At 45.9% G+C, this 12,466-nt stretch overlaps 1 protein-coding gene across 1 annotated transcript in view; it reads right to left on the reverse strand.

The window, feature by feature from the left end:
* The window catches only part of TMEFF2 (transmembrane protein with EGF like and two follistatin like domains 2), a 125,711-nt gene that overhangs the window by 25,850 nt on the left and 87,395 nt on the right, over nucleotides 1-12,466 (reverse strand). The window contains exons 6-7 of the mRNA XM_066322550.1: nucleotides 7,060-7,208; nucleotides 5,895-5,954 (exon numbers count right to left, since the gene is read on the reverse strand). Coding sequence (XP_066178647.1) covers nucleotides 5,895-5,954; nucleotides 7,060-7,208 — 209 coding nt within the window. The remainder of the gene's footprint in view (nucleotides 1-5,894; nucleotides 5,955-7,059; nucleotides 7,209-12,466) is intronic.

Raw genomic sequence — 12,466 nt, forward strand, 5'->3', positions numbered from 1 at the left:
GCATTATTCCGTTCCTATTTTAGAAATGAAACATCCAGTCTTCCTTATGACTCAGGAAAATGCTGGAGTGGGACTTTGCCCACTCCACCTTTTACAGCCTTGGAGTTAAATCACAGAAGCAGCAGCTGCAGGTTTTCATTTCAAACACACCAGGACAAGTGGAGGCTTGGAAGCCAGGAGGGTCACTGGGACTGACTGTTGTCTACTCAGACGTGAGCTCAGGAGTAGCTGGCAGTAAGATTTATTGACCCAACAGCTGGTATTTATCACTGCCTTTTAGATTTTCCTCTGGATATCAACAACCCTGGAGGAGCTGCAAGGCAACAGAAAGGCTGGAGACCACCAGGCCACAGAACACAGTGATCTCTCTTGTGTTTGAAAACCTCTCTGAAGGATCAGTGGGTTTCTTCCCTATGTTTGCAGAGCTCATCTACCATCTTTTGAAGATTTTCAGTGTGCAAAAACCTTGAGTATATTTTCATAAAACCTCGCAAACAAATGCAAATAGCAATTTGTAAATGCAAATAACAATTCAAGCAGCATTTAGAAGCTTCCTGTTTTAAAAAAAATGTATCAGTTGTATCATTCTTGTTCTTCCACAGGCTGGAGTGTCTGTGTGTGTGTGTGAGCACAGGTGAGGCTGCAGCTAGACAGCATTCATGCTACCTCACAGCTGTCAAAATATTTAAATCTAGGGTTTTTTCAATTTTTAAGTGATTTGATGAAATAGCAGGAAAGCTTTCTACATAATCTATTTATTTAGTGTGACAACCTCTGACTCCGAGTCTGATGAATTGAAAGCCAAGCAAATCTGCATATGCAAGGATGTAATTTACCTCACATTTTTACAAAGCTGCAGATGAGAAATAGTTTCTCTCTAGCTGTGAGGGTTGCACAGTGTTCAGCTTTGTGTCTCACTTGCTAATTCCATTAAGCAGAAAGGAAAGCCTGGTTCACAAAGGCAGAGCAAAAATGCACCATAGTTTATATCCCATAGCTAAACTCTGGGGCTTTATTATTCCTCAGCAGTTCAGCAAATGGCTGACATAGTAGTAGACACAAAATTTAATCTAAACAGACAATGTCAAGTGGTTTGGACTCCAAACTTAACCTACTTTGAAAATGTGATCATCTGGAGGAGGAATCTAGTCTGAAGTTCTCATATTTTAGTCCAGGGGGAAAGAAAATTAAAAAATAATCACTATAGAAATTCAGCACTGCTGTTCTGATTCCTGGCTACTCTCCAGGCCCGTTACAGACAACGAAGATGGCTGTGACTGAACTGTATTTATTTTGGAGTCCAAGACTCTTGGACTTTTGAAGAGACTCATTGAAGAGTCCGAGACTCTTCATCCTTGCCGTGTGCCATGGCTCTCGTGGCCTTCATCCCAGAGCCGTGGCCCAGCCAAGGGAAGATGATGTGTTGACACAGATGGATTTTGCCCTTTTTGGTGGAGCTCTGAGTTTGCTTGGGCAACACAGCCATCTGCTGGATTACTCGCCCCAGCACCCCCAGGAGTGCCAGGATGGCCCCGGTGCCAGGAAGCGCTCTGAAAAAGATCCAAGACTGTCACACAGGTTTGAAATCCCATGGGAAGCCAGGAGGGCGAGCAGGGAACAGAGCAGCCATGAGCAGACGTGCAGCATTTTGTGCTCATTATCGGTTCTGGGCACAGCAACAGCACTGGCAGCACGGGCCAAGGCACTGCCTGCAGCAGAGCCCCAGGACTCCCCAAGGGCCCAGAAGGCACCACCTGAGGCTGCTGCCAAGGGAGAGCTTCCTGCCCTCGAGGAACCCAAAATACACCTCAAACTGACCACTTGTGGATGCACATTTTTCACCAGGGCAGAGTATTTGGGCTGAAAATGCCTCCTTCCCCCTTCCCATCAGCTTCTCTGTGCTGCTGGCATTCAGCTGCTGAGACTTGATCTAATCAATGCTCATATGGGGAGGTTTGTCTGGCCTGGAAGATGATATTATTGAATAGGTCTATCAAATTTGTCAGTGTCTTTGCCGACAATTTTCATGAATACATAACACTGAAATATGGCACATCCATACTGACTTATTCCTTATGGTGCTCAAAATGGCTTGAAAAAAAAACCCTCTGTAATTTGATAATGAGAGGAGAAAGTCATTAGGGGGATAATTGCAAATATCCAGATTTTAAGAAGAGAATATAAATATTGAAGAATACAAATAAATAGGCAAATGGATTAATAAGATGAGGACTCCTCAACTGCCTGGACTCTGAATTCCAAAATACCACCAAAACAGCCTTAGTTATGCATATAATGGGGAAATTCAAGAAAACATCCATCACAGGACTTTCAGCTCAGACACTACATTTTAAAACATACATTACACTTAAAATGCTTCAAAATGCTCTTTCATGGAAATCGCAAGATAAAGTGTCTTTCTATTGGATTTGAGGGGAAAATCACCCCCATTCATTTATGCACTTAAACCAAATCTCACTGCACAAACTTGATCAAGGTCAACGATCTGCCATTTGTTGAGGAGAGTGAAAATCTCCCCAAGTCTGATAAATACCTTGGGGTTTCAGAAAAAGGAGAAATGGACAGAGACACAAATGGAGTACAGACACTGTGTGGCACAGGCAGCCATGGCAAGGGTGGAATGATGACCCTGGAGAGGCAGGGCAGGGTCAGAGAAGGGCCTCCAACAGCTCACTCTTCCCAGGTTTGCTTTGTTGGAAAGGGGGTACTGCTTTTGGGGTGCTTCTGATATTGGTCAGGCATGTAGATGGTGGGCATAAATCTTGCCTGTGGTAAAGCAAGACAAAGATCTACCCCCCCAAAGGAATGAGCACCCTCAGTTTAGCAAACCAAAAGATTTGTGCATTACTGGTGAGCATCAGCAGCCTGGCAAGACCAGGAGGGAGCGAAGACGCTGATTGAGCAGACAGTTTGAATAGTCTGACATGGAAAAACCCAGCTGGGTGTTGAGACTTGTGGCTGTTTGCAGAGCTGCTGCCTTCCCACGGTGGGTTATGGAAAAACCCGCACTGCTCAGCCACCACAGCCCCTGCAAAGAGCATTTGGCTGCATTAGCATAATTGACAACATCAATTCTGCCCACTGCTATGCTCTCCCCTGGGAAAGCCTGTCCATAGAAGCCAATGTTTTTAAAAGCGTGCGGTGTTCACGGTCTCGGCGATTTTTAGTGCCATTAAATGGTAGGGAACAAAGGTATTCTGTGGAAAGCCGCAGGCTCGGGGAAATTGCTTCAGAGGCTGAGGAACTGTTGCTTTTTCACACAAAGCTCCCCATGGTTAGGGCAGCATTTCCTGTCTGAGGAGATAGGAAGGTGGGAAAAAAAGTTGCACATGCCACATTCTTATCACAGCCACCACCATCAAATGTTTCTGCAGCTGAAAGAAAATGAGGATGGCACAGAGCTTCCTGTCTGGCAAATGCTGATGCATGAATGTTCACTGAGCCTCACTTTTATACTGCTGCCTTCCTTTTCCCTGATTATTTCTGGAAGGCTGAAGTTGCTGCAGTTTTTTTGCTAAAGCACTCCCATTCCCCTAAGGTCTTCTGACAGGGACATTTGGGATGCTGGAGGCATGTGGATTGCCCTGCATAAACTAGCATTTTTCACCCTACATGCTGTTACTGTATGTAAAAATGAAAAATTTAAGCCAGGGTAATAGATGCACACAAAAGGACAGAGGCAACTGGCACAGGCAACTGTGGCTGAGCTTAAATCAATGGACAGAACCTGATGGGACCTGCCCAGGGAACCACAGTCACCACCCTTGAGAAGCCCACTGGGGCCTGAGCCACATCAGAAGCCCCAAAAAAGTGGTTTTCTAAGGTGCAACAATGGTGTCTCCCTGTGCCAGAGGGACCTACTGGACTTCACTGCTGATTCAGGATGCCACTGCTGATTCAGGGTGCCTCCATCACTCCCATGGCTGCAGGGGAGGTGCCCTGTGTTTCTCATCTCTCACTGGACCATCTGTTCCCACACTCCTTCTGACCTCTTGCTGCTTGGAGACCATCTCCACCTTGGAGACCTGCTCCTCTGCGCCTTGGCTCTGCCCTCCTCCCTGTCAAGTAACCCAGATTCTTCCTGAGGTGCCTCCTTGGCTCCCAACCCCTGGCAACACTTTGCTGTAGCCAATTTTCTTCTACCCACCACTTTTCCTCTTGAATGTGGGCTGAAACACGGAGCTCTCCTAAGCAAGGGCTGTTCTCTTCCTCCTGTTCACTTGAGCTCAAGGTGCCTTCTGTGCTCCTCTTCCTCCATGACCCATGACATGGCTTTCTCTTGTCACCACTGCTATCTCCTCCCTAATCCCCAACCTGCCTTTCCTCCCTTCTTGTTACAACTCAGTTGCTCCATGCTTAAACATGCTGTTTCCTCTCTAGCTGACGTGGATGGCTCCCTGCCATCCTAAAGCAAATCCACCAGACAGCAGCAGTGTAGGACAGGCTGCACACTGAAAAGGGGCTCCAGCTCAGGCTGGGGAAGCCAGTGCTCTCCTCAGCTCTCCAGCAAGAAAGAGAAAGGATTTAAGATCACATTGCTTGGCCTTGTTTCTAAATCCAAAATAAATAATTTTGGCTTACTTGGCCTTATCTCCTGCCCCTGTCCCCACAGGACACAACATCAGCCTTTTAAGAAAACTGACTACTACCTCCCACAAAAAGCAGAGGGTAATCAAGAGCTTGGAGGAAAGACGCTGAAGATTTTTTCTCTTTGCATGTCCCTGTCTTCACTAATGGAAGGGCTCCTTGGCAGTAGGAAACACCTGGGCTGTGGCTCACCCTTGATCTTCCAGAAATTCCTCCCAGCATTTGCTTTCCACAGCAACTTCTACCCTCCCTGCTGCAGCAACCCCCAACACATGCACTGCTCTGCCTCACTGAGACATCATCTATTCAGAGCTCTGTGTTTTAATCATCATGCACTGCTTTAAGTAGGAACAGAACAATCATTCCTAAGGCCAGGTACCTCCCTGGCACAGAGGATGACCCAGCTGGATTAACCACTGCCTCAGGACTCTCCATGTATGAAACGTTCACACCTGTGAAACCATCAGCTGCGTTTCACCCAAGCCATGCAGCCCAGGCAAACCCAGCAATCCACACCTACTCTCTCCCAACACTTCAAAACCACAGAAACATCAGGAAACTGAAGCAATGAGTGCATCACCTGACCCATTTTCACCAGACCTTCCCAGAGGCTTTCATTCTCACTGTGAGCTGTGAACATTTGCATGCACGTGCGCGCGCACACACACGTCCGATTTCTAAATCGATCCTCCCAGGCAAAGGGTGTAAAAAATGCCTCCCAAACCTCACTAGTATTTACATGTTTTTAATTTCAAGTGCCATATAGGGCTATTCAGCCATTATATTTTACTGTAGCTTCTAAATAAATTAAACCCATTTATCATTTAAACCCCCCACATTTTAAGAACCTTATTAACTTCATAGTTAAATGCCGACAGGTGATATCTATTATGGCAGCATTTCATGGTATCCCAGCACTGCTAGGAGCTGGATTTTCACTTCCTTAAACCTGTATATCATTACAAAGATATGCATAATCTAGTGCACTGATTCTGTAATTTTCAATAACGTCTGCTAATTCTGGCAAATAATTTACAGTACTTATTTCCTTCGTCAGAACAGGTGTTTTATGGCCAGAGGAGCTGTAGGTTGACAAAAATAGAAGCAGCCCATTTATTAAGAAGAGAGTTTGCAGCAAAAGAAAGAGTAAAGAAAAGACAGTGTTTTCTTAAAGTTGAACAGTAAAACCGCTCTAGAAGACAAGGACATTTCACCTCAGCAAACAAAGAGAAAAGAGACTTACACAGATCCTGTGACTTGTGATTCTCACAGAATAGGAACCGTACCTGCATAATCTGTCCTTGCATAATGCCCATCTTCTGATTTTGTAGTTGTTGTAGTATTGTCTGTGTGAAAAGAAACGTGTTGAGTTGCCTGGGGAGCCTGGACTCGATACAGCCCATGCCCCAGCCACAGTGCCCAGGCAGAGCTAACTCCACTTGCACACACATCATCTCTGCTGGCTGCTCTCCTGGGCCTGCCCGGTGAAAACAGCAGGATCTTTCTTCTAACAATATGTGGTAGCAGATTGCAGCTGGGATAAATATATCAGTCTGAAACAGGAGTTGTCATTTCTGCTCTACTTGAAGTAATTGGGGAGTTTTAATATGTACCCTGAAATGAACTGCCATTTAGAGTGGTTAACTTTAAAGAGACAGGAGTAAACTGGAATGTGTTTAATACACCTGTATACTATGGCCTTGTAAGTAGATGTACTGAGGATTTATGGGATAGAATCCAAGGGAAAAAGCTGTTGAGAGTCTGAGCCTCAGCAGACACTTCATTTACAGGAGCTATTGAAAGGCAAATTCTCTTCATTTTTATTTTAGAGAAAAACAGGCTTTTTAAAGTCAGCTCAAGGGTTACAGGCGATGCAGTAGCCCAAGAGATGGGCACAGAGAAGCACTGTATTTATGGAGAAATAGAGAGAGCCTCGAGCCACGACTGGAAAACTTCCTTCCAGGTATCTTGGGCATCATGGGGCCCAGCAGGGGTAACCTGAAAAACCAGCCCAGGCACTGTGTTTGGGAGCACCTCTTTGGAGACTCTCCCCAGACTGCCTCATGTTGCTCCAGTTAAGGCAGCACCAGAGGATCCATCCTGGGTGTCAAAATCTATCTGAGGGGCATTCCCACTGTCCTGCTCCAGGCAGAGCTCTGGGCAAGCTGCTCTGGGCAGGAGACTGTGACTGATGCCAGTGCAGGGCTGGGCAGTCCCCTGCTGCTGCTGTGGGCAGGGTCAGGAGTGCTGCCCCCTCCCGCCTCGCTGTGTCTGCATCTCTGCCTCTCACCCCTCTCAGCCTGTGCTCCACAGTATAAACTGCAGCAGTCTAATGGAAATGTAACAATTCCCAAATAAGAAGCCAGCCCTGGTTCTTTTTTTTTTTTTTTCTCTCCTCCCTGAACAAAAATTGAAAACATTCTTTGAAATGAGTTTTGTTATGAGACTTACCTTGACATCGACCCAAAGACATGACTTCAATTTTCTCCTGTTTCTGGCATGATGCCTCTTTGATTTGACATGCATTATCATAAGATTTCCCATCGGAAGCACAAAGAGGATTGAAGTTGGTTTGAGAACAGTCAATGTTGCACACACACCTGAAAAGATACAGAAATAGAAAAAAGAAGAGGCTAATATGAGAAACTTTTTTCAAGAGATCATAAATACATCTCAGAAATACAAGTGTTTGTATTATTCTAACTGTACAATGCAAATCAACATAATGAAAGCAGAAAGTTCTGTCAAGAGGTCATTTGTATTTCTCCATGGAAATGAGATGCAGGGAGAGGGAACAGGCACATAAAAGCAAGAAAAAAGAAAGATAAAAGAAGAGTGTTTTACATGGAAAACTGTACCACAGCATTACCACTTGTAATCTCCTATAAACCAAAGAGATATGCAGATAAAGCAAGCTGCTGAGCCCTCCTGCAAACCAAAGGAGCCACAAAATTCTCCTCTGTTCAGGTGCTGTCCATGGTATGTAATACCATATAATGTGGGTTTATACTGATTCATGATTTAATTCTGAAAATAATTACAACACCTAGAGGCCCTGTGATTGTAACAGAAGATGTGATACTGAAGCCTCACTTTAGCCCACGGGGATAAAACCACCTGCCAAGACTGAGACTGGAGCCAGGACGTGACCACACTCTCTGTGCCTCGGGCTGGTGGATCTCCCCAGCTCCTGGACACAGAGAGGCTGCTCACTGCTAAAACCAGGAGAATGCTGTTTCATGGCAGACTTTGTGCACAAGCACTTTCTAAGCACCTGGACAACTCATCAAGCAAACAGCCTTACCCAGGTGTTCCCCAGGAAGGTCTCCTCACCTGGTGCTGTGCTCTGTGAGGGGTGAAGGCTCCCACGTCCAAGAGCACAGTGTGGGCAGATGCAGGCAGGGCAGTGGTGGCCCCATGCTCAGATTGCTTAGGGCCATCTCCAGAGACTCCAGAGCCCAGCCTGTGAGCTCCTGGGCTGCCCTGTGATGTGACCCAGAGCACAGGGACATACTAACTTCCAAAGTCTGCTCTGGATCTAATGTGGACACATCCTGATCCCAGCAAGCCTCGCCATTGCTTCTAAGATGAAGAAACCTCATTATTTCCATCAACAGCAGGCTGCAGACTCTTTTCTTTAGCTCTCTCCTATTTCACTATCATTAGCAACGTCAGACACCCTTGGGCACTGGCAGGGGAGAGGCAGGCTAATCTTCTGTCCCCCAACTGTGCCGTGTAACACACAGCTCAGCCTCAGCAAACCCAACGGGATCTCGCCTGGGGACAAGCCAGAGGTCTAACCTGGCAGCTGCTCCGGCTCTTCTGAGCACGTAATTGTGCACATGCTGCTACCTGAACTCTTCCCAGCTCCTTCTGACATTAAGGCAAAGTAATGCTCTATCTCCAGCCCACTGCTTGTGCTGAACCTCGCAGTGCCAGCTCCACGGCTCTCCCTTTGGAAAGCTAAGTAATGGAAATGTCAAGCCTCCAGCCTCGCTGCTTGATTTAAGAAAGTGTTTAAAAGTCAGTCCAACCTCCCATTTGCAGCAGACATCTGGACACTTTGACTACTAGAGATGTAGAGGGATATACACAAAACTTTGGTGGAAGGAGGAAGAAGGGAATTAATGTGGGTCAGATCTCTCCATCACTCCGTTTGACTTCTGGCCTCCAGGAATGTGCCCAGGATGATGGAAAACAGTGGAACCGGTAGTTGTCCTCTTCTAGATTTTTTTTTTTTTACACTGGGTAGGCCTATTTACCCCAAATGTTCAAAAGATACTGAAGAAAACTTCAGTTCAAAAAGAGGCCAGTGGTGAAAAGCTGTGGTTATAAATTAAATTAGATGATTTCATAACTCGACGAAAAGCGTCTAGCTCCCTGTGTGTAGCAATTTCCCCACACTGATAAACATACAGAATATAAGAAAAAAAATCCAGTGCATTTCCCAAGAATCTCCTTATCAGCAGAATAAGAATGTTCTGCTCCACTGAAATATTAACCATCATCATTTCTTCCTGCAGCCATTTCAAGCTTCCCACCTTAGTCAAACTCACTTCATTAGGAAACATTTACTGCTCAAGCAATAGCAATTCTTTCCACGTAGCTCCACCATTTGCATTTCAGATGGGACACAATCAGCCATATGCTCCCTTTTTTGTAATAAACCAGCTAAGAAATAGCTTCACTTCTCTACATTCTGCTACAGAAAAATGAGTGAAGGTTAATATATATTACGTTTCAAGTCAAGAGAAAATTAAGCCAACGGGAAAATTACAACAAAAGGGTGCTCTTTAGGGGAAATCTCAGGAAATTCGGATGCAATTTCAGAAATACCTAGGGGACACAGGAACCTATGCTCAGACACTTTAGAGACATATTTTTAAAGGTGTTTAAATGCTTCAAGATGCATGCAAACACTTTGTGTGAGATTTTTGCTATCTCAGAGACCTATCTCCCACTGATTTCAGAGACCGCTTCAGAGCCCACCAGGCATTTATTTATATCTACTGATACCTTCCAAAACACAAAGACACAAAATTACTTTCCTGACCTCTTCCAGCAAAACTGAGACGAGAATCAAGGTTTTTCTGTGCCCCATTCTAAAATTTCAGCCGTGACACCAGCCCTTCTTTCCAAGCAAACCTCTGCAGCAGCTGCACGAGGAGAGCAACACAAATCACGTGCTGCTTGTGCTGGGGTCAGATCACTCTTGTGCCAGGGAGAGCAGAAAGGGACACCCCCAGGATGACACCACACGCTCCAAAGCCTTATAGGATCTCCTGTGTGAAGCCTGATTTTCAGGGCCAGCTAGAGGGATCTGAAAAATCACCAGACTTGTCGCCCCAAACTTGCTGCAAGAATCTGTGCATCATCCACCCCCTGCACAGTTTTCAGGAGAAAACTTCTAGCTTGCATCTGCAGTTTATTACTGCTTTTGCACTTATGTACTCAAACCCTACTTTTAGGCTGCACAATTAAGTCGACATCAAATATATGTCAGGAAGTGCGAAAGGTAGGATTGCATCAGGAAGATTAATGCGCCTGTGTTGCTGACTCTTTTTAATTTATAGTGCTCCTCTTATCAGGGAAAATGACGGTATTCCAACACATTTTTTTAAACTGGAGGAAGCAACAGTCTGCCATATGGACCATGCTGCCAAATTCCAGAAGGGCAAATTGCAGGGAAAGAGGTGAGGCATGTACTCCAGACGTGTGTGCCCAGGCAGTTCCTGAGAATACCTCAGACTTAAGTGGGATCCACCAGTGAGGTAATAAATACATAATGAACAGCACTTAAAGCATTTGATCGAATGAAAACCTGTAAAGGTGCCTTCCTCTCTTGAAGCATTATAAAATGCAAGAGTGGGACTCTCCTGTGTTAAACAAGAACCAAACTGTGTCATCCCTGCTTGGCTCAGGGGGTATGTGAGGTGAGAGTACCAATGGTGTTGATTTCTGAGCACAGAGAGGACCTCCAGCTCTTGTGGGACACAGAAGCCCCCTACCCTGAAGAGAGCCTCCCCCTAACACTCCTCATGCACAGGGCTGGCAGCACCCATCCCACTGCCAAGGGTGTGTCCAGTGGGCTGGCTCCAGCTTCCCAGTCCCTGAGGCACTCCAGTATGCCTCGAATTTTAAGTAATTTGATCATTTGACCATGCCATCATCCTGCATTTGACTTTTGATTATAGTTCTGTCAATAAATCTATTTGCTTTCTGTGTTCCTAAGTGTAGCACTGAAGAAAGCCTGGCAATAGAAAGGCTGACTGAGCGTTCCTGGGGCTCAATTCGCTGTGGGAAGGTCAATGAAGTCTCCTAGGGGGTCACAGGATGAAACTGTACCCAGGAGCATACACAGAAGACTTGTGTAAGATTTAACCATGCCCTCTCTGCAGTCAGAAACACAGCTTTAAAAGCCTCTGTGAGGAAGGAGAGCACCCAAGATGTCAGCAGATACCCTGCAGCCCCTCTGAGAAAGGAAGAAATGCTGTTCTGCAGGCCCTTTGCATCTTCAAGTAATGGGCTCATATGTTAATTGATTAAAATTGAGGCTGCCACCATAAACAATCATTAAACAAGGCTCATTTTCTTATGTCTTTTCTTCCAGGTCATTGTGATAGTCTCCAATGAATTCCCTTCCTTTTTATACACTTCATTTTATTCAATTTCATTTCACATGATGATAATCCTGGAGGAGCTGAACATCCAGCAATCTGTGAGGTTACTTTGGTGATCATGGAAGCAAAAGACACCAAAGCAAACTAAAAAGACAGTGGAAGGGGCAAGTCTGGGCACCTCCTGAGAGGATTTTGGGCTACCTCCCCCCACCATGGTGGATCTAGCAACACTGCTTGATGACATTGCTGGACTCTGTCATGAGAATGCCACACCCAGGATGAACCAGAAGGTGTCTGCAGGCAGAGGTGCAGCTCCGCAGGGAAGATGCAGGAGAGACCCAGGAGGGTGCCTGGGGGAGAACTGGCAGAGCTGAGCTTAGCCTGAGGCAGGTGAGGTGCTGACAGGCACCTCCTTGTGCCTCACGACCGACTTGTGGGGTGTGTGCTGCTGCACTCCGGTCTGTGAGCTTTGGGAGCTCCTGTCGAGGCAGGAACTGCAAGGAGGATGCTCAGCAGCACAGGGGCACCCACAGGCATTCTGGAATTTCACCTGCTTATCGTGCTTCTTCCCTCCCCAGGGAAATGAGAGAAGAGCACGAGGAACTCCTTTCCAGCCCGGATCCTGATCACAAAGAAACCCTGCCCAGCCCTCAGCCTGGTCTGTGCGCCAGCAGTGATGGTGATGCGCTGCACCAGGCTGCTTGGCCAAGCTGGAGCAGCCAACTTGGCTTTCTGTTCAATCAGTCTCCATAAAAATTAATGGGGTCAATAAACCAGGCATGGGTGAGTGCACAGTCTCCTAACGCCCCACGCTTCTGCAAATAACATACGGTCTCATTTTCTGGGCAAAGAGAGTACCTCTGCCTGCAGAGAGCAAGCTACTGAGGAGAGGACTCATGGCTGTCTCTGGAAGGAGGAAACTCAAAAAACTGCGTTTTGAGGAGGAGTCTCAATCAATAAAATGAGAGAATGGCTCTTTGCCCATGAAGGGTATGAGAATCCTATAATTCTGTTTCCTCAGTTCATGAATAGAATATAATCATTAGTGACACAGCCATGACAAAAAGAAACGCACTCCATGCTTTATCTCTACTCTTAAGACGACTATTCGGTCTTTGTTTCCAGCAGTGTATTATTGAAAAATAAATTTTAAAAAATTACTATGCAATAGCTGCGCGTAGCATGAGGAGGAAGGTTTCCTGTGTAGCTCTGATGGGAAGCAAGGAGGATAAATGAGA

Source organism: Sylvia atricapilla, chromosome 7 (genome assembly GCF_009819655.1).
Source record: "Sylvia atricapilla isolate bSylAtr1 chromosome 7, bSylAtr1.pri, whole genome shotgun sequence".
Classification (NCBI taxonomy): Eukaryota; Metazoa; Chordata; class Aves; order Passeriformes; family Sylviidae; genus Sylvia; species Sylvia atricapilla.